The 22,300-nt window shown below is 43.0% G+C and overlaps 2 protein-coding genes across 2 annotated transcripts in view; one reads left to right on the top strand and one right to left on the bottom strand.

The window, feature by feature from the left end:
- Nucleotides 1–14,860, top strand: part of phactr3a (phosphatase and actin regulator 3a) — a 29,095-nt gene extending 14,235 nt beyond the window's left edge. Inside the window, exons 6-12 of the mRNA XM_063207818.1 lie at nt 2,135–2,280; nt 4,002–4,155; nt 11,317–11,372; nt 11,624–11,682; nt 12,110–12,250; nt 13,252–13,328; nt 14,179–14,860. Coding sequence (XP_063063888.1) covers nt 2,135–2,280; nt 4,002–4,155; nt 11,317–11,372; nt 11,624–11,682; nt 12,110–12,250; nt 13,252–13,328; nt 14,179–14,194 — 649 coding nt within the window. The 3' untranslated portion in view covers nt 14,195–14,860. The remainder of the gene's footprint in view (nt 1–2,134; nt 2,281–4,001; nt 4,156–11,316; nt 11,373–11,623; nt 11,683–12,109; nt 12,251–13,251; nt 13,329–14,178) is intronic.
- A 131-nt stretch (nt 14,861–14,991) lies between these two features.
- sycp2 (synaptonemal complex protein 2) overlaps nt 14,992–22,300 on the bottom strand; it is a 34,421-nt gene continuing 27,112 nt past the window's right edge. Inside the window, exons 43-48 of the mRNA XM_063207817.1 lie at nt 20,700–20,794; nt 19,449–19,548; nt 18,563–18,621; nt 17,469–17,547; nt 15,658–15,714; nt 14,992–15,388 (exon numbers count right to left, since the gene is read on the bottom strand). Of these exons, the coding sequence (XP_063063887.1) occupies nt 15,317–15,388; nt 15,658–15,714; nt 17,469–17,547; nt 18,563–18,621; nt 19,449–19,548; nt 20,700–20,794 (462 nt within the window). The 3' untranslated portion in view covers nt 14,992–15,316. The remainder of the gene's footprint in view (nt 15,389–15,657; nt 15,715–17,468; nt 17,548–18,562; nt 18,622–19,448; nt 19,549–20,699; nt 20,795–22,300) is intronic.

Below are 22,300 nucleotides of genomic sequence, written 5' to 3'. Positions count from 1 at the left end.
AATACATGCCTAACAAATGTTTGATTTTGCTTTGTACATGCCTTACAAGTTACTTATACAGGAACATTGTATGTATTAGTGCTAATAGATGTATCCCTAAAATAAAGTGTTACCAATAAAGGCTCTGTATTAAGGAGTCAAATATACTGAGATGCTGCCAATTGCACACTATTAGCCATATAGGTATCCTTTCACAAAGCTGATGGAGCAGGAATTATAGGGCAGCCGTGGCCTAGTGCAGTGTTTCCCAACGTTTTTTGTCTTGTGTACCCCCTAAGCCTTTTCGTTATGCCTTGAGTACCCCCTAACTCAAGTTCTATATGGGTTTCTCTATTCCAACGTGAATATGTTCCATACATTTGATAAAATCACATTTTTCCAAGTACCCCCTGCCGTGTGCTCGCGTACCCCTAGTGGTACACGTACCCCTGGTTGGGAAACACTGGCCTAGTGGGCAGAGAGTTGGTCTTTCAATTTACGGGTTGCTAGTTCGAATCCCCCCTGACCTCTCCCTACATCACCATCCATGGCTGAAGTGCCCTTGAGCAAGGCACCTAACCCCACATTGCTACAGGGACTGTAACCAATACCCCGAAAAATACTAGTTGTAAGTAGCTTTGAATAAATGAAAGCCTCAGCCAAGTGCAATGTAATGTAATGTAACTATAAGAGCAGGCTGTCCCCAGGTCAGTCATAGTCTAAAACCACAGCTGATATCAGGATGGTTCAAGTTCTGGTGGGGATGCTTTGGCTCTGTGACAGTCAGAAGACCTGGATACATCCACATCCAGATGAGAGAATGTAACCTCCTCCTCCTCTTAGGCACACTCAACAAACACCTTGTCCAGTCCATGGTCAGAACGTACAGTATGTCTGATTATTCCTGACCTTACGTGTACATACAGCATTGTAGCTTCACTGTCCTCTTTTAAGTGCCGAATAGTAAGTATATTCAAAGTAGCATCCCTGTGCACAACCACTGTCCAGGTGCTGGTGATGTGCAGTAAAAGTAATCCAAGTAAAGGAAGGATGAATCACTGCACACTGGTATTCTTTGCTGGTAGTTTATTTGGTGAACAAGGCGTTTCGCTCTTGCTTCATCAGGTTCACACTGACATAGTATATGTTATGCAACATAGTAACCGAGCCTACAATAAATATTTTGGGACGTTCTCGGTAGTGTAGCCTTTAGGTTGTGCAATGTGTTACGTAATAGTTTGAATACAAAGACTAGGATAGACAGAAGTAATATGAACAGCACTTGCCGCTACTTTCAGACTATCAATGAGAGTATTCAGCGTCCTTTTCAAATGTCGCTCTGAGTGTTATGCTGTAAAGACTTCATGGTACAACTTCACAATAACCTTCCGCATAAATGGTTAACTAATGGTTAGCTAATGGTTTGTTGTGCATCTATAATACTATTATAAGCATTGATATATCATTATTAAATCAATTGTGTAACACTTACTAAACATTTGCTGATGACAATAATATATTTCCGGTGCAACATAATAATACCTTAGTTATCATTAGTTAACATTAGTTAACCCTTAGTTAACCAATTAGGGGAAGGTTATTGTGAAGTGTTACCGACTTCAGTTAGGCCTATATTTTACTGTAGGCTACATATTTATTGTGTTACATTTCATGGGGTGGTTTGATCTGCAACATGGCTCCATGTCACACATCCTGGATGCTATTTTGGTCCAAGGTGTGGATTTGTCTGCTTTTCCCATTGGCCAACACTTTTTTTCTCATTGGTCACTTACTGACCAATTATAGAATAGTGCTATTAAAAAAAGGATACAGTCTGTTTTATTCTTTGCTGACAGACATGTCTCTGTTATTTCTTAAAAGGTGAGAAAGTGGATCGCACTCGGCTTCTTCTTTTCTTCTTTTTATTTTTTACATAGCAGCAGAAGTGTAGACAAGCGTTTCGGCTGTTGCCTTCGTCAGTTGTCTACACTTCTGCTGCTAGGTAAAAAAAAAGAAAAAAAAGAAGAAAAGAAGAACCCGAGTGCGATCCACTTTCTCACCTTCTAAGTTATTCAACTGGAGACGCACCACACGGAAGAGCGCGGTGTATCTGAACTACTACTTCTGTTATTTCTTAAACCTACTCACACACCAGCAGCATTGAGCGGGAACCCAGTGGCGAGACTGAGAGCCGGAAGGAGTCGGAGGAGAACAAGGAGAACCTGCGGATGGACCAGTGGTTCACCGACGCCTCAGGCCACATACTGGACCAGGAACAATGGAACGACTCGGTCATCTCCGGTGGGTCCAGACTCCAGAATCCACAATGAAGGGGTGCATTTCTCAAAAGAGAAGTTGTTAGCAACTTCGGTAGTTTCCAATGGGAAATGCATTGAAAACAACAAAGTAGATAATGTAGTAAGCAACTCTGGTTTCGATAAATGCACCCCAGACTTACATAATCTCCCGAAATAACACTGTTATCTCACCATATCTTCCATACAGGGTATAAAAACCATGTAGATTTTCATAATAATGCAACAAGTTTGTCTTGCTCGCATCCTCCATATGCAGATCTGCAGTAATATCCCACGCAATCTGGACTTGATATTACCTTATCAGAGCATTATGTATGAAACAATCATGTATGAGTAGCCCAAGTGGCTCATGCCATGCACTTGAATTGTGGAGAGCCATCGATGGTATGATTGGATATCTGAGTGGATGATTGCTAGTGGTGATAGAATCTTAGAAAATAATGCAGTTATATACAGTATGTGCTTATAATGTATACCAAGCATGTAGAGTTTTATGAGTTATGTAAAACGTGGTTACAAAACCCTGTCATTCCATTCCGCTCATCAGAGACCAGTGGCGTTCCGTGTCCTTCATCCATTCAGCAGTGTGGGTTGAAGCATATATAGTTTGATTTTTTTTTTTTGTCTTTCACAACTTTATTAATGATAGGACCGTTTGAGAGGTGGACAGGAAGCAAATGGGGAGAGAGATGGGTAGGGGTCGGCAAAAGGACCCGGGCCAGGAATCGGACCCTGGTCGGCCGCATGGCAGACGAGTGCCCTACCAGTTGGCCACGGCAGGGCCTGGAGCATAGTTAATCTGGGGGCCTCTGTGTTTTGATCGGTATATCTTAATTAGTTCAGACATGCTCATTGGAGGGGAGAAACATAATTATATTCTTAAAAATAGGCTGGCCAGATGCGGTAATAAATATGCTCCATTGATTGCTTTTCCACCATGATAACTCAATTTTTGATTTCTAATGCACTGTAATGTAGTTGATGAAATGTCAATACCAGCAGTCTTTGTTCAGTTTAATCAGTTTATTTGTGTAGCATTTTAAACAGGAACTTTGAAATGAAAGCAGTGTCATGTCAGACTTCACTTTTGAGATGAGATGGACTTCAGAAATAAGACGGATAACCTGTAACTGTTAATGATGACAGGGTTATATCTCATTAAACAGTGTGACAGTAGTTTTCTGGAAGTGGGCCCAAAGTTGTGGGTATATGTAGTCTGAGCAAAGGTCTATCCGAGTGGTTCTTAACCTTTTTTTCTTAAAGCACCCCCTTACCTGTGCCCAAGACAAGCCGTGCAACCCCAATCCAAACTTCTACATGTGTATACGCACTAAAAAATGTTTTAATTGACTAATTAAGATGATTCTTGCTTGAGACACTAATCAATAACTTCATGACTCTAAATGTGAACCAAAACTTGTTTATTTGTTTTTGATTTGGCCTAATAATAATGTTCCCAAGCAGAATTTTGGTCACAACCTCAACACAAACAAAATTCTGTGCACCCCCTGGAACCTCTGTCGCACCCCCAGGGGGTGCCCGTACCCCAGGTTAAGAACCACTATTCGACCAGAAACTTCACACGGCTTATTTAATTTAGAAAGAGGGAGCAGCAAACGTCTGTTGGAAGCCGATCTCCCCCCCTCCATTTTCGTGACAGCAGTGCTCCGTGTCTGACAGCAGTGTTCTATCTGTGTTCCGCAGGCACTCTTCCTCGCAGGATGAGGAAGGAGCTGCTGGCGGTGAAGCTTCGGAACCGGCCCAGCAAGCAGGAGCTGGAGGACAGGAACATCTTCCCCACGCGCAGCGACCAGGAACGACAGGAGATCAGGCAACAGATCGAGATGAAGCTCGCCAAGTAAGACAACCTCTCATTCAGTATTTCTTAACCGGTGGGTCGGGACCCAAAATTGGGTCATGGAGGTGGGGTCCTAGGTGGGTCGTGGAGCTGTGGTGTAAAAATGTATTAATTCACTCTTTAACTGCCTGTCACAAAATTTCAACAAGATCTGCTATTAAATAGATGTTGAAGAGAGAGTGAAACATGATTAATACCCCTCTCCACTAGTTGATAGACATGTATGTTCAGGGTGCGCAACTACTCTTTTCTGGGGGGGGGGGGGGGGGGTATGCAAGAACGATTTTGGTGCCCCCCCCCCAAATATAACACTTAATAATTATTTGGTGCCCTTCAACGCCCTCTCTTTGGCGCCCCCCTCTCTCTGGCGCCCCCCTGTAACGCATACTTCGCATATACTGTAGTTGCGCCCCTGCGTATGTTGTATGTCGAAAATGCTGAAATATATTATCAAATGCATGGTTATATTTTTGATAGTTAGAATAAGTTTCCAACAGCGCATCAATATTGGATCACAATGTAATGTCCGTGGAAAATTGTGGGTCCTCCCAACACTATTCCAGTAAAGAACCACGGCTCTAATTCACACAAAGGGTAATATCTGACAAGGGGTGCATTTAACAGTTTCAAAACAATGAGATGGGGTCTAAGAACGGATGATGTTACTCAGATTGAGATGAAGCTCGCCAAGTAAGAAATCTTCCCCCAACTTCCACATTAAACCCAAGAGTTAAAGTTTTCATGTACAACATTTAGTTGTTAACTGCATGAACACTACAATATCACCAATAGGGGTGTAAATCACAGCTTCTATTGATGACACAATTCTATATCAATTTCTTAAGGAAGCAATTCGATTACTCTCGATACTTTAGAATGCCCCACGATAGATTACGATGCGATTCGATCATCGGCCGTAGGATTACTGCATCGATACATATGGATTATTTACACCCCTAATTACCAATGAATAGAAAAAGGATATACTGTACACACTTGCTTGACTTTATATTGACATGCTATTCTTTTGTGTTAGAGCGCACAATGGGTTTCACCTCAAAACTCCTTTCCCATTTCAAACCCCCTTCAGTCACACCCAAGCAGCATGTCACTGAATGTTCCAGAGAGATGATCCAATCACTGATTATTACTCAGCTCAGAACAGTTGGTCATCAGGTAGAAAACTACGTATCTACAGTCGTGTTCTACTGACTTAATTCAAACAGTCATGCAGAGTGATTGCTTATGTTGGATTGATTATTGCTGCACCATAGAATTAGCCAGGCCGTGCCCTCCTAGTGACATAACACCTTCAGCGTTGCCACTAGTCAGGTCAAGAGCAATGTAAGTGCTTTCTGAGCTCCCGAAAAAAAAAAAACGGGAACTCCTCCCACTCTGTCGGGAAGCAAACAACCATTAGAAAACCAAGGGAGGCTTGACAATCATGCGTTTTGGGAAATGTTAATTGTTATGCTCTTGGTCAGACCAAGTCTCGAGGAGATTTGAAAGTCGATGTTAATCAGGCTACCATAGAATGGGGTTGACATGGTCCTCGTCTGAAGCAATGACAGAGATCTTTTGTGTAGAGTTCTTGCACACCTCCTTTGGCCAGATGTGTCAGAAAGAAAACCCTGGGTCACCAACGTCAGAGACAAGAAAGATCTGGCACCAGTGTTGCCAGATTGGGCGGGTGCCCGCCCAATTAAGCTACTTAGGATGAGCGTCTGCGGGTAAAAATTGGAAAAGTTGGCCATTTGGCATTTTTTTCAGCCGTTTTGGGCCCATAGAAGTAAATGTAATACATTGAATTTTGGCGGAATTTAGCACATTTTGGCGGTTTTTGAGAAGCTTTTGGGCGGGATTTGGGCAGACACATCTGGCAACACTGTCTGGCACACTGTCCACATTTTTTGCAGCAGTCAATGGTGACGTTTCGGTCTATTGACCTTCTTCAAGCACAACTATGTCACAGATATCGTACACATCGGACACGCTGTGGAAAAGTTAAAGACCCATAGGGAAACTCAGTGGGAAAGTACCATGCAGAGGGTATCTCAGTCATGGAGGAGAACCGTGGACAGCGCTGTATATTCACTCGGGTCACTCACTTGCTTGTGTCAGGACTTGAGTACCTGCTAATCGTTACCCCAACCTCTTGACTGAAATGTCAGTGACCGAACAGCTTCATTTATGAACATGATATTGATATTTATGAACAAGGACATGATATGTATTCTATGAGCAGGTTGTAGCCTCTGGCCTGTGGCATAACTCTTGTTTCGTCACATCAAAAGCCAGAGTATGTAATACAATTTTTAGGTTACCAGAGTAATTGACAGCGGTGACGGAGGTTGGAGGTGACTAATTCCTCTCTCGCTGACAACATCCTGATGCGATAAGCTCATTTTAGTCTTTTTATCATCATCATCCTCCTCTGACCTCCACTTCCTGCTACTGAGCGTTGATTGGAAAAAAGCGAACGGACACGCTGATCTAAGTGGCATTAGTGATGTAACACAATAGAATCACACAGATTAGTCAAACTGTGATTGCATCAGACAAGCTCATCCTTTTTATTTGCTTCTCTCATTCTCTCAATTGCTTTATGTAAGGTTAATGTTTGGAGCAGCAGAGACAAGCTGCCACTTCTACGTGTCTGTGTGTTATGTGAGAGTGCAGCGGGGCACAGTTTTACTTTAAGTTGTAGATTTGGGTTTAGTCACTCACTTAGTCATCGGGAATTAAAAATGTGGAGCATTGGATTATGAATGCAAAAGAGGTCAGATTAAAAGGGCTATGTACAGTATGTTAGTGCTCTTTGAAACACACTGACCACATATCACCACAAGCAACAACATGCACGCACGCACACGGCGAGAATTTCTCCGAAAACCAGAAGGGGAGATATGTTTCAGATTTTAAGCAATATCATTGGAATTACATTACAGTGTGATTAAAAAGTGGAGATATCAACCAGAAGGGGGGCAATCACCCCCATCCCCCCCTACAAATCGCACCGTACACACACACACACACACACACACACACACACACACACACACACACACACACACACACACACACACACACACACACACACACACCTCAGAATTATATAGGTCAGTCTGCTGGATTTCAGTCAGGAGGTCAGATTCTTTGTTCATTGACCTTGGTTACATGGGCCATTCCAATTCCAAATAAAACTTAATTCGGAATTCGGACAATTGAGAAGGAACTAAGAATTAAGAACTAAGAATATTCAGAATTAAAACCATCGTGCGAACGTAGCCAGTCTTAAATTGGGCCACTGTTTCTGGATCGGCATCTGACCATAAATCGCACTCAGACACCATGCACCTTTTATTGTCTGTCTCCCAAGACAACCAGCAGCATGTCTTAAAGCCGTCGTGCTCCACTCCAGACATGCTTACCTCACAGGCCACTGTGTGTGTTGGTTGCCAGATGAGGCGGATGATTTCCAGCCCAAAAAATGCTCACAACCCGCCTGGAAGCACTAAATCCCGCCCAATTCTATTGATTTCTATGGCAAAAATTGGGCGGGTTTTTCTGCTAAATGTCATTTTTACCCGCACAAGGCAATCCTAAGCAGCCCAATTGGGCGGGAAACAGCCCAATCTGGCAACACTGTGTGTGTATCGCTCCCCTTCACGATGCCCCAGCAAATTGCAGTCCATGCTATTGTCATGGTAACAGGGGCAGTTTCTGGGAGGGGGAGCTTCAAGGTAGCAACGCTAATGGCTTTGCTTTTGTGGTCAGCAGTCTCGGCATACTGTAACAGTGACACAGATGTCCTCTAGCACGGAACCTTGCCACCAGAAGAATCGATTGCATTGGAAACACAACAATAGCCCTATTAAGAAAATAAATAAATAAATATATCAATAGATAAATAAATAAATAAATAAATAAATAAAGACATGAGTACTTTGGTCAGTTTTCTAGATTAGATGACTGAGAACACTATGTATGTACATAAAACCAGAACATCATATTGACTCATTACCCAAGGTTATGCTTTTTGTGTATCGATGATCAAACAGTCCAGGAAACGTGAGTCAGAAACAGCATGACTAGCTATAGTCTTTCATTTCAGTGACACTATTAGTGACACAGCCAGGCATATCATGTAACAAGGCCCTTACACAGATCACTTATTACAAGACATTGTGCAATAGCCAGGAAACAATTCAGTTTTAACACTCTCTTGGCACAGATAGCATAGCGGTAGTTAGGATGCATAACCATGCCCAACAATCTCCTCAGCACACAACAGGTCTATTTTTTAGCTTTTTTCCCTCCTTTTTTTCTTGTCATGATGGATGGGGGAGGTTAAGAGATGATCAATGAGACAGTCTTGTAGGTTGTAGTGTAGGCCTAGCCAACTGTAGCATGTCGACTAGGATATTGGCCATAGCACTACTAAGCAGTGCAGACGTCAGGTTGAGGACGACAAATTTCAGGTTTTCGTCACTGTTTGTGTGAAAGGACTTGAGAGAGGCTGCACAGGCCAAAACTTTGTTTGGTTTAATTAATACCTGGCATCAGCAAGACTGGCTGCATTCCTTTTCCTGCACCACAGAAAGAACCCCTGGTGTGCCGCGTTGGTTTTCCTCTTTAAAAATGACACACTATCATCTCCCACTAAAGGAGTAACCCACTGTCACAGTAAATCTGACCATAACAAAGGCAATGATGCAAGTACTGTTCTTGTTCTTGATGTCGGCGTCGGCGAGCACATTTCTTGCTTTTTCTTTTTCTATTGTTTCCCTTGTCAGTCTGGTCTGTTGTTTTTTTATATAGCAGGGAGGGAGTCCTGCGCAGCCAGTTGCCTTTATTCATGTACCTCAGTGTTCTCATGGACTGATCAGAACACACTGTACATGTGCTACATTTCGTTTCACTGAGATTAAGCAAATATGATTTCAGCGGCACGACCTCCCATTATCCGCCCCCCCCTACAGCTACTCCATTGTACATAGTGAAGTCTGCCGTGTTATTTCAACCCTTACAGTACGCTGGGACCAAATACACTCAAGAAGAGGCTAAATTGACTCTCAGCGTTGAATCAACACTCCAATATTTACCGTGATACAGAGGCAGTCAGGTCAGCCCAGGGCCAGAAAATGATGGCCGTGTTTTATACAGTCTATTGCTGCGTCTCAGATGGTGCACTTGTGCACTATGTTCCAGTGTGTAATTAATACGCCATGTGAACACTGAAACATAAACACTAAAGTGCACAAAGCACCATTTAAGATACAGCATATGTGTACCACGTACTGGATCAGCCAGGTAGATCAGCTAATTACTGATATCACCTGTGTTTAGAACACAGGCAGAGGAGATGTATGGCAGGATGTTTACTTCCCCAATCCAGTGTGTACAGTATGCCTCTGCTCATGTGGGCACTCTGAGTTTGGGTTGATGGGTGCATCCTGCCTTCTCCTCTGATGAGGCAGGATCGAAGTGACCTTGCTATATTTAGCCATTCGTCCCCAGCACTCCTACTCATGCGAGACGCTGCCGTTGCTATATTTAGAGTCCGGGATGTTGAGTAATGCATGGCGCGCCGGCACAGCAACAGCGCAGAACGCGCACAATCATTGCGCTTCTTGACCGCACCCGCATTCCATTCCATTGTTCGCACCCCAGCGGAGCGCATTGGAGAGACAAATGTTGTGCAAATTAAAATAAAAATACCCACTCATTGCCCTAACAAAGCAAAGCCACCACCACCCACTTTCGACACGTCGTGTCGTGATTTTGATCAGCAGTTTCTCTGGATGTCAAATGGAACGTTTACACGACCCGTACTATTTTCAACCATCGCGGAGACTGATGATGATCAGGCACTGCACGTTCTCTCTCTTACAACAGTGTGTCTCCGCTAGCCAACACGGAGTTCTCAGTAATAAAGGGGTTATAGTCACACAGCCTTTGTTTCTGAGATTTCACTGTACCATCGGGGGTAAATCTCTGTTGCTAGGCAACATGGGATACAGGTCAATGATATCCCGATATCTGGCAGCGGGGCTCTGGGAGTGCCTCTCCATTTCACCTGCTAAATTATTAAAGCTGTCACATCTGTTGGGATGTACAAAAGATAACGTTCCTGCGCTCTGATAGGGTAGCAGCCGGTGGAATAACAAGACTTCAGATTTGTTGAAGTTTGTCTGCAGATTGTTTAATGTTCTGGCAGCTTAAACCCATTACCTGCTGTGGTAGCAAATATTTAGGTGGATTAGTTTTCATCGTCTCCACCCCGCTGATCTGGATCATTTCACATTCAAATAATAGAAAAAATGTGGTCTCAATTTACAGCACAGCACCGGCCCTGAGACTGAGATCTCGCCTTATCCCATGGAAGCAAGAGTGACGTGCGTAATTGCGCGCATTCCAAAAACAAAGGGATCCACATTGGCCCCCTTTTCAGGTTGGTCTTCCGCAAAAGACTGATGACGCTCTATGTCCTAAGTGGCAGACAGAATTCGAGTCACATTTTCATACGAATCCGTTCATACTGTCTTTTTAACTGTGATCACCTTGCTTTGATCGGCTGTCTAGTCCGTGCATCTGTAAAATGTCAACGAGGTGACTCGTGAGCGCATATTACAACAACATAATTATGTATTCAGAGTAGGCGGGGACAAGCACGGAGTGGAGCAGGGAGAACCCTGCGCGTATTTGAAGGCGTGCTGCTGGTGCCGCGGTAGTAGCCTACCCCTAGTAACAGCACAGGAGCAGCATAAATGCACGGAGCCACCGAAAAAGTTCACCGACAGATTTCAAGCTGTGCCTCAGAACAGTAGCCTACAACTGATCGCTTTGACTGGGCCAGGTCAACACCGGTTGACAAAATCAGTTCAAGACTGAAAGAGGAGATATAAAAGGAAACCACTGCAAAGGGCGCATCATCGTTAATCCAGATGTGGGGGACACCTAAACCGAACCATCAGAATAGAGCGTTTAACTTGAAATGGAAGGATTTTGAGTTTCCTTTCAGAATACTCCATCCTACTGTCATCAATATCGTCATCAACCTGTGCTGAAAGCCTTACTGGGGAAACAGGTTACTGGGCTGTTAGCCTGGTTCAAGACAGAGACAATGGTCCAGAACGTGATTGTGATTTTCTTTCGCAGGAGACTAAGTCAGCGGCCGAATGTGGAGGAATTGGAGAGCCGGAATATTTTGAAACGTAAGTAGGCTAAGCATGATTCCTTTACATTAGAGTGGGCCTACACTTACTCTGCTGCATGCCCCCTAAACTTTTATTAAATAACATTTCCTATAGCCTAACTCATTAACACATACACATCCGTTTATTAATATATATATAGATTATATAGGCTACAGAACACAAACTATTTGTGTTATAGTTTAATATGTAAAAATTGAGTGGATATTGAATGACTTATTTTGCTTCTTTCTATGCCCTCATTATTATAGAAAGAAACGAGCAGGAACAGGAGGAGAGGAGAGAGATCAAACAGAGACTAAACAGAAAGGTAAGCCCTACTGTATTATTATTTAACTTCAAGCAATCTACAAATCAGTCAGAAGCTTATTAAGTAACAACACATCATGTAATTTAGATAACAGTGGATTAAACTGTACCATTTACCTATTGTATCATTTTTGTTGAAAATAGTTTTCGTTGAAAAGTCTACCTGTAAATTATGTAAGGCATACAGTACACACACAAGCTAATCCATACAGATGTGCACGCACACGCACACGCGCACGCGCACACACACACACATTTTTACAGTATGCACTGTCAATGCAATCAGTGCACAAGTTCTTGTGGGCACAGGAATGAAAAGAAACAAATGAGGTATTGGCTGTGGAAGTAGTTAAAGACCTCTTTCCCTATCCCTACACTTCCATTCCTCTCCCGCTGCTGCAAGTTCATCTTTTTCTCTCCCTCCACAGCTCAACCAGAGACCCACAGTAGACGAGCTGCGGGAGAGGAAGATCCTGATCCGCTTCAGTGACTACGTGGAAGTGGCCAAGGCTCAGGACTACGACCGCAGGGCAGACAAACCCTGGACCAGACTTTCTGCGTCTGACAAGGTGAGTGAGCTGCTTAGTGTAGTCTTATATCTGTCATGTAGCCTACAACAGTGTGGCTCACAATCAAGGCTTTGGGGGACCACTCCATCAAAAATAGGGACATGGATTGGTGCGAGTTCCACTTGCGATGCTTTTGTTTTGTTTTACTCCATGGCAGAATTATGCTTCGACCAGCAAGGTCTTTCTGCAGATTCTCAAATGCGAAGAAGACCTCAATGGTCAAAATGCAATTCTGCCATAGAGTAAAACGTAACAATTGCCCAATCTTCCTGAACTAAAATGGATGGATGCAGCACCACAGGTGCAGAGATGATTAAGGGAAAACGACACTGCCCTGCAAAGCAAAAAGGCAATAATGTGCAGAGCTCCAAATTGAGTAAATTGACTTAAAAATGATCCAGTAGTCCAGTCTAAGTAGTTTTGGGTGGATTATTGACATTTGGCAGCTTTGCTATTTTATATTACGATTATTTATTGACCGGTAGCCTATTATTATTATAATTATTTAACTTTATATTTTGATATGACATTAAATTCATTGTAAGCATTTTCAACAACAATGCAGATACTACCTTTTTGCTTTTTAGGGGAGTAGGGTCTACAGTTATAAACACTAAATCATAATCATAATAAATTGTGTTTGGTCACGGAGTGGCTCAAATGGCTATAGCACTCAGAAATGTCTTTGCTTCTTTACACAGTACCAAAAAGTAGGCTGAATGAGTGTTAATTCCGGCAACACAGCTGTTACAATTCAAAGTCAAAGCCATTATCTGGAATATACCTCTGCCATTACTTGAGAAAAAAAAATCTACAAAGCAGGATGGATCTGAAGTGGGAGTGTGGAGAGGATGGTGGCGATGGATGTTCAGATCTTTTGTTCTTCCTTTCTTTGCAGCATGTCTTTAGTTTGATCTGATAACTTCACATCTGCACAACACTGACTCCCTACCACCTGATGCAAACTCCTCTAACCTGCTCCTTCTTTGAATCCCCCACAGGCTGCCATCCGAAAGGAGTTGAATGAGTTCAAAAGCACTGAGATGGAGGTGCACGCATCCAGCAAGCATCTCACAAGGTACAGTACCAGTACAGTAGATCAGTGGTTCTTAACCTATTTTCCTGAATGCACCCCCTTAGCTGTTCCCAAGACAAGCCGCGCACCCCCATACCAAATGTCTACACATGTATACGCACAAAAAAAGAGACTTAAGTGCTTAATTACAATGATTCTTACTTTAGACATTAATCAATACTTTAATGAATTTACATGGGGACGAAAACATGTTCAAACTTGGTCTTAATTTGGCCTAATTATAATGTTTGGAAGCAGAATTTTGGTCAAAACCTTAACACAAACAAAATTCCACGCACCCCCTGAAATCTGTGGCGCACCCCCAGGGGGTGCCCGCACCCCAGGTTAAGAACCACTGCAGTAGACGACTCCACTATCCTGCCCATAGGCATTTAGGCACCGCCAGGCTGGCTGTGTCTCCCTCTCCCCAGATGGGGCTAGTATCTATTTATAGTGCATCAGGCATTCTTCTATTGACACTAAATATAGATCATGGTGCCTAATCACAGTCCCACCTCCTCAGTGACTCTGGGTCCACATACATCACACACCCGACACACAGTACTTACTCGCGTGGGGGAAAAAACACGACATTACGCTCTTGACCAGGCTGTCAGGCTTTAGCAGGAAGCTACTGTAGCTGGTCTTTAATTTGATTTCGTAACACAGCAGCCTGCTCTGCTACTGTACTAGCCGGAGGATGGCTGAGTCGCCTTCAAGGCCGGGATAAAAATAGCATGGCTGATTGATTAAACACTGTAATCACTGTGTCTGCATGATTCCGAAGGCACTTCGTCTTCTGATTAATATCCTTCTCTCTCCTCCTCCTCCTGCCTTCTCTTTCCTGCTGCAGATTTCACAGGCCGTAGAAGACTTTCTTCCATGAAGAAACGGTGAAGCGAGACTTTCAGTTTTTTTCGTCTGTGAAATTCCTGGAGGTGTGTGTTTTTTTTAATTCCGGGGCCTCACCTCTCTGGGTGTTAAGTCTTTGGGCTCGTCCTTATTCTTCCAGGGCCCGGGCTTCCAGGAGGGGCAGTGGGCTACTGTGATGCTTTTTGGGGGGTTAGCCACCTGAGGGCCAGCCTTCAGCCAGAAGTGCTGGCAGGAAGGACACTCCCAATAGGAGCTTTGGTACAATCCACTTTAGTGGACAGAGATGGACAGAGGGACAAAGATGGAGAACTGTATTCAGTGTTTTTTTCTTCTTCTGAAGGACGTTTTTTGAAAGGACACTTGTTTCAAGAGACCATCAGTGTTTGGTGGAAGTTGTGCATGTGTGACCGGCTCCACCTAAAAAATGTTGAAAAAGGGTACTACCGTAATACTTGAGGGTCGAACAGAGACTGGTCTTTGGGGGTGAATTTCATATCAAAGTGTACGCAGAGTCAGTCTGAACAGGGTTGTTCATGTCTTCACTTGAAAAAGAAAAAAAAACTTTGTAAGCACTACTTGTCTTCATAATACAAGACTTTTTAAAAATATGTGGTGTCTTCTTGTTCCAAAACATACCAAAATCTGTAGCCAAGACCAGGTGATGACGTGTAGCAGTTGTCATACTAATAATACAATGCCTCTGGAAATGTGCTCTGGTTTCCATTTGTTTTTGTGTTGAATAACACAATGTTTCATTGAATGAAGTGAACACTCTAACATACTACTGATGATATTTTCTTTTTTTTTTTTTATTGTGATTCTAATTATATAGTAACAGTAAACCAATTCTTTTTTCAGATTAATAAATACATTTTGCAGATGAATTCATTATTTAAATTAAAATCTGTGTGAGTAAACACACATGAAGGCCTTACAACATACTAAATAAATAGATAAATTAAATAAATTACAATAAATATTGGATTATAATATGCTATTACATGTTTGAACAGGGTCAGCAACTAAGAGAACACACTTGTAAACAGTTTAGAACATAAACAGGAACAGGAACACATGAACTTGAATTAAAAACACCTTTTCTCTGGCCATTCTTAGCATTAGAAGAGGGGTGCTCCAGACAGGAACAGAGTTTGCAGTCCTCTACGCATACTGGAGAGCTCCTCTTCTCGCTAAAGAGGAAAGAAGCAAAACATTTGTTTAGCGTAAAGATGATTTCAAATGATTTCGGGTCTCTCAAGTGAGAATGATTTTTACAAATTGACCTGCTATAATGCAGAAAATTTTACATTTTCCAGTAATCAAACACACAGGATTAGTTAGCATTCTGTGGCACCACTTGGGCTACTGTAAATTACCTCAATGGCCCTGAGAATCACACATGTCTGAGTTACTATGACGAAGTGCACCATAACGCCCAACTGGGTCCCGTCCTACTTACCATCTCCTGAAGAAATTTATCCTGGACCGACTTCATGTTTTTCTTCATCAGGCACATCTGAGCACAGCAAGAAACACCAAGAGGTTATGTGTCAGGTTGAGATAATAAAGAAAAATGTTGCATCACTGACACACTGGACTACTTTGGTTACTGTGGTACTGCTGCACATGATGTACAGCCTGATCTCCAAAAATTCTGTGCTCCTGGACACGGATGTTAAGGACACGAAATCCGTGTCCAGGAGCACGGATTTTGCCAAAATTCCGTGCTCCTGGACACGGAATTGTTTTCCGTGCTCCTGGACACGGAATTGTTTTCCGTGATGGGCACACGGAAGTGCTTTCTATAGGCTTTTACCACAGCACTGTGTTAACTCTATCATTAGAAAATACATACCAAATGCTAATCCTAAACAAAATAATGCTATAGCAATTTAAGTTGTGCCCTGACCAAAACATTCCCTAACCTTAACCTGTCATTAAAGACATATTTTTTGAGAAATACCTTTTCCAGTTGGTTGGTAGGCTATCAAACTCATATAATGAATGAAAGAAAACTAGCTGTGCCCAGACCAAAACAATGCCTAACCCTAACCTGTCAGTAAGACATTTTCTTTTAGACAAAATATTTGAAATTAGAAAAATCCTGAGAAAACACAAGACTGTGGAAATAGCCTATAGAAAGCACTTCAAACAATTCCGTGTCCAGGAGCACGGAAAAAAAATCCGTGTCCAGGAGCACGGAATTTTGGCAAAATCCGTGCTCCTGGACACGGATTTTGTGTCCTTAACATCCGTGTCCAGGAGCACGGAATTTTTGGAGATCATGTTGTGATGTAATCACTGATTTGCACTGCCCTATTATAGTTTTGCTGCACCTCAACATCTTAGAAGTACAGAATTTGAACCTTGTATTCCCCAGGTACTCAAAGATGTCCAACAAATTCAAATGGAAAAACGTGTCCGCACCCTAGCATGCCTTTTAGGGTCTGATACTCAAGCAAACTCTGATAAAACAAACGTGTCATACTCTCCATCTTGATCAAAACAATCTTTTGGGACCTATAAATGTGTGGATATTTTTGTCCTGCACTTGTTCACTTAGGAGTGACGTGAACATGTGAACATGGACAGTAACTCCATTTCTGAAGACCTGCACTTCTATATTTTTAGAGAACCCCGTTGTTGGTTTGGTTTACATTCATGTACTTGATAATACATATAAATAGTTATATTACATAAATAAAATAAAAAATATGCAATTTTCATAGCTTTGTATTAAATAAAAATGAATTAAGATTATTTTCTGAAAAGGCACTTAGGGGGTTTTGCATCTGAACTCTTCATGTTTTCCTACACCAGATATAGTACACCTGTACTGTATGTGGGCAAAGCCAAAGCAGGTTTTAGAACATCTTTTTTTGGGAATGACAACCGTGTGAACACTACTGTCTTTACCATGCAGCATTTATTTTTTGTCCTGTTCTTGGCTTTACTCCACCATGGGAATAATATGCACATTTTTAGTCCTTCTTCCACACCTCATCTGATTAGAGCAGACTCTACGTAGCTAGAGCCATAGCAGGCTTAGAGAGTCTTTTTTTTATTATTATTATTTTAAATATAGTTTTTGGGCCTTTCTAGACTTTATTATGGACAGGACAGTATGAGAGGTAGACAGCAAGCGAATGGGGAGAGAGACAGGGAGGGGACGGCAAAGGACCTGGGCCGGGAATTGAACACGGGTCAGCCGCATGGCCGGCGAGTGCCCTACCGGATGGCCACAGCAGGGCCTGGCTTAGAGAGTCTTACCTCAGTGCCAATGATCTGCTCCTCATACTCCAGGTTGTTGGATACATTTGTCTGGAAGGTGCTCTTGAGGTGCTGTAGCCTGGAAATAAATAACACATGGGGTGTGAACTGAAGATGCATGCTGTGATTATGTGATCCACCATTAGCGAGTTACGCAACCCTGCCATCTCTGAAGTCATCGTGTAGCACAGCACACCATGTTATTTTGTGGTGAGGCTTCTTTCAATGACTACTTGCTTAATGGTCAAAAATAGGCAAGCGCTACTAAGAACAAGCAGTATACATGATATTATTTAGGGCAGGGTTTCCCAAACTGTGGTGCGTGCACCCTTGGGGGTGCGCGAGCTGAATAGAGCAATGGTGGATATGTGTTTTTTTTTTATCAACATTGTAATGAACGTCGGGTAGTTTTAATTGTTTGATGAATCGTATGCTGGAAGGATCCATCTGAAGTGTAATTTATATCTCCTAGACTTGTCATGCAACAAGTTTCATTGTAATGATGGCACTAAAAAAACGTCAGGTCGATTGGAACTGAGAATTGCCCAAAATGTGCGGCTGTGAAACATTTTCTTAGGGGGTGCACGAGCCACATTGAAATGTAAAAGGGGGTGCGCGGGGAAAAAAGTTTGGGAACCGCTGATTTAGGGGAACATTTCCCACCCCACATCAATTCGAAAAGTGCTTAGGCATTTGGAGAAAGGGTTCAACCAGTCCTGCTCTGGTACAAAGACACTGTGCATCTCACAAATGACATTACCCTGGAAGATTTCCACGAAAAGAGCTCCTAAGAAAACCTCTGAAGATGGTCCCTAAGCCTGTTTGGAATATTCAATAATGTCACATTTTCAGTGTTTTTGCTTAACTCCTACAAGCACATAAGAACACACAGCTGCCTGCCGTGTTGCATACGTAAGTACATTTTCCAGGCCTCCAGTAAACTCCATAGAGTCACAACAAATACAATAAACCATGAAGACGCAGCCACCCCAGAAGTCCTCATGCCATATAGATAAGGCACTGGGCACAAATAGGGCTAAATAATAATTTGTACATTGCTGACTGTATGGCCACATCGAGTGTCCCCAGCTCACCTGCGAGATTCTCTCTCCTGGTAGGAATGCAGCGCCAGGGACTGCTTCTTCCAGTGGATCTATAAAAAGCAAGGCGAGAAAGAAAAGTAATTGCAACTTATCTCATTTTGTGCTTCAGGACAGGAGCTGGTGTAGAAATCACTCTCTCTTTCTCTTGCACACCGAGCACCACAAACTCACACAGTGTGAAAGAACAGAAGAGAGGAGAAAAGGAGAAGAATGAAGAGAAGTGAAGAGGAGAGGAAAGGAGATGAGAGCAGAGCAGAGATAAACAGAGCAGAGAAATGGGCAGAAGAGAAGAGACGAGAAGAGATAAGACGGGAAGATGCAGGAAGAGAAGACCAGAGAGATGAGAAAAGAAGAGAAGAGCAGAGCAGAGAAGAGAAGAGAAGAGAAGAGAAGAGAAGAGAAGAGAAGAGCTGAACAGATGAGCAGAGCAGGATTATTGTAGAGAGGAGAGGAGAGGAGAGGAGAGCAGAGGAGAGGAGAGGAGAGAGCAGTAGAGGAGAGGAGAGAGCAGTAGAGGAGAGGAGAGGAGAAGAGAGAGCAGTAGAGGAGAGGAGAGGAGAGGACAGAGCAGTAGAGGAGAGGAGAGAGCAGTAGAGGAGAGGAGAGGAGAGGAGAGGACAGAGCAGTAGAGGAGAGGAGAGGAGAGAGCAGTAGAGGAGAGGAGAGGACAGAGCAGTAGAGGAGAGGAGAGGAGAGAGCAGTAGAGGAGAGGAGAGGAGAGGGGAGGGTAGGGGAGGAGAGGAAAGGAGAGGAGAGAGCAGTAGAGGAGAGGAGAGGAGAGGAGAGGAAAGGAAAGGGAAGGAGAGAGCAGTAGAGGAGAGGGGAGGGGAGGGGAGGGGAGGAGAGGAGAGGAGAGTGGGGTGTCTGCAGTGCCCACCGTCAGCTCCTTCTCCATGCTCTTCAGGGCGTTGTCGTCCTGCTCCAGACTGCTGATCTCCTCCAGCAGGGCCTGCCTCACCTTCTCCACCCGCTGGACTCTGGTGCCACACAAACAAATAACATCGTTAAATGAGTGATTTGATTAACACTCCTAAAGTCAATTTAGATGTGAGAAGTATTAATAGACAAAATAGATTTGAAGAGGTCAGATTCTTCTCCATTGACCATTTAATTCCGAAAACTTAATTTTGCTTTGAAAACATCATGTAAACACTGCAGCACACACACACACACACACACACACACACTCCAGATCTGCTTCATATCCTGTCCATAAGCAACCGTATCTCGTGCGATTCGTGAAATCCTTACGAAAAAAAACCCCAGAACAAATCAACTATAAGCTTCGTGGTGCCGTCACGATATGGCCTCGTTTGTCGTGGTTGGGTGACGAAAGGGGGAATTGACAATTGGGGTAGTTTGGTTCTGGGGGGAAGAATAATGGGAACGGACGTCAACAATCAAGTGTGAGTGAAGGGTAACTGGAAACGGGACTCGCTAGTTTCATACGGTAATCAAACATTTCAAACAAGCGATTTAGGGTTATGGTTAGGTTTAGGGTTAGGGACAACGTTGGAGGAAGGGAGAGATGACATGAAGCTGACACGACGACAGGGTTCCCCTCCCGGAATGCACACTGCTCGGGAGCTCTCTCCCACTCTCTCACTCTCGTAGCCTACAGACGACAGCGAGCGTTGCCCAACCACAAAAAACGAGGCTACCTGTATCGTGATGGCACGACGAAGCATATAATTGATTTTTTTGCGAGACTGGGCTCCCATAAGACAGTAGGGATGCACCAATACCACTTTTTTGAAAACCGATACAAGTACGAGTACATTAATGTGTGTACTTGCTGATACCGAGTACCGATACCTTTTACCACCAAAAAACAATGAAAATAAATGCATGGCCTTGTTTTTTTCCACCTGTGATATTTTTATTGTCCATTTCCATGTAGATTTAAATGTTAGTAAATGTATGAGGTGGCACTTTTTTCCATGCTGCTTTCAAGTCCACAGAACGTGACAAGATTTTGCATTGTTTTGTGTAATAGCAGTATCGTTCCTGGTATCGGCAAGTGCTTGACGAGTACGAGTACGAGTACGAGTATAATGAGCAGTATCGGGTGCCGATACCGATACCAGTATTGGTATCGGTGCATCCCTATAAGACAGTGACAACACACCTGAGCTTGTGCATCTGCTGGCTGACGGAGGCCATATGCTGCTGCACGGTCTTCAGGGACTGCTTATTGTACAACTCCATCTTCTCCGAGCGTTTCTGGACACACACGCACACACGCACGCGCACACACACACACACACACAGAGTGAGATACATTGCATTTTGTACAAATTAAATTAAATATCTTCATTGCTCTTGAATCAGAGCCCTCGAACACAAATCACACCTTTTAAAAGGGGTCTATGAATATGAAAACAATAGCAATCTTTAAAACATTCTTCCACCATAACATGGCTGCTTGGTAACCATAGAGAGGCACTCCACCAGGCTGTGGACAGGAGCAGAGATGGCAGACAGGCAGATCTTCACACCTACGCGTCTCTTCATGTCAGCTGAAGTAATGAGCCCCAGGCTTTCCCCCAGCGCTTTCTTATCAAGGCGGCCGCCTTGACTAAACCCCACCCCCGCCTTGGCTACGTTCCCTAAAAAAAATAAAAATAAAAAAAAATGCGTCCGAGGGCAAAAAAAAAAAAAGTTGTAATGCATGTTCAAGCGCAGGCACTAGGACAACATCGGTTGGACTAAATGGTGACACCTAGTGGTCGGATTTATTACTACGCCATGTGTGTCCATCCTCGAGGCCATATTTTGAAACAATTTTAATTTTCAATTCTTTGGTTGCAGTTACGTCAGAATGCCCCTTCACTGGAGCGCGCGAATTTGAAATGGTGGACAACCCTGGCTTGGAGCCATTGAAACCCATTCAAAAGTACATTTGTTCGATGTTCGACAGAATATTTTTAATTAGACCTTAAGACACACCATGGGTCTTGTTTAAAAGCTGAGAACCTCAGCTTTCCATACCTGAAAACGGTATTTTCCTAGCATCTACCAATCCGAAGGTAGCCTACTTTAAGTGCAGAATTACTTTTCTAAAGATAGCGTTTTGTTTCCTTGGAAACGGACGCGGTTTATGTGTTACGCATACGCTATTTGACTCGGGTTTGCATTATTATGGATGAATTTCTAATCTTGACATTCTAATGGACAAGCTGTGCGAGTTTCAAAATGCGTTTTTATGTAACATGGGAGTAAAATGTGTTAACAGTACGCCCGTCTGGGATTTGTTAGCTAGTTCGCTAGTTAGCTAGCAAGTAAGTAATAGCAGAAATAAAACTCTCTCTGGTAATAGATATTAGAATCGATCTGTCTCAATGGCCCAAGCATAAACAAAGAAACACCAGGATTTGGATGTAATGCTATAATATCAGCAATTTGTCAAGCAAAACATTCTGAGAACATTCACAGAACCAGTTCATTATATCCACAGCCTTGAGTGTCGGCAAATCTTTCCACTTTTGACATGATGTAGTGTAGAGACCTAGCACTTGCTAGCTAACTAGCGGGCCAGCTAGTTTAACAAATCCCAGACGGGATGTAAACACATTTACTCCCATATCACATAAAAACACATTATGAAATTCGCATAGATTGTCCATTAACATGTCAAGATTAGAAATTCATCCATAATAGTGCAAAACCGAGTCAAATAGCGTATGCGTAACACATAAACCTCGTCCGTTTCCAAGGAAACAAAACGCT

The sequence above is a fragment of the Engraulis encrasicolus genome, chromosome 10 (assembly GCF_034702125.1).
Source record: "Engraulis encrasicolus isolate BLACKSEA-1 chromosome 10, IST_EnEncr_1.0, whole genome shotgun sequence".
Lineage (NCBI taxonomy): Eukaryota > Metazoa > Chordata > Actinopteri > Clupeiformes > Engraulidae > Engraulis > Engraulis encrasicolus.
The sequence above is the reverse complement of the archived record's forward strand: the minus strand, read 5'-3'. Positions and strand labels throughout refer to the sequence as shown.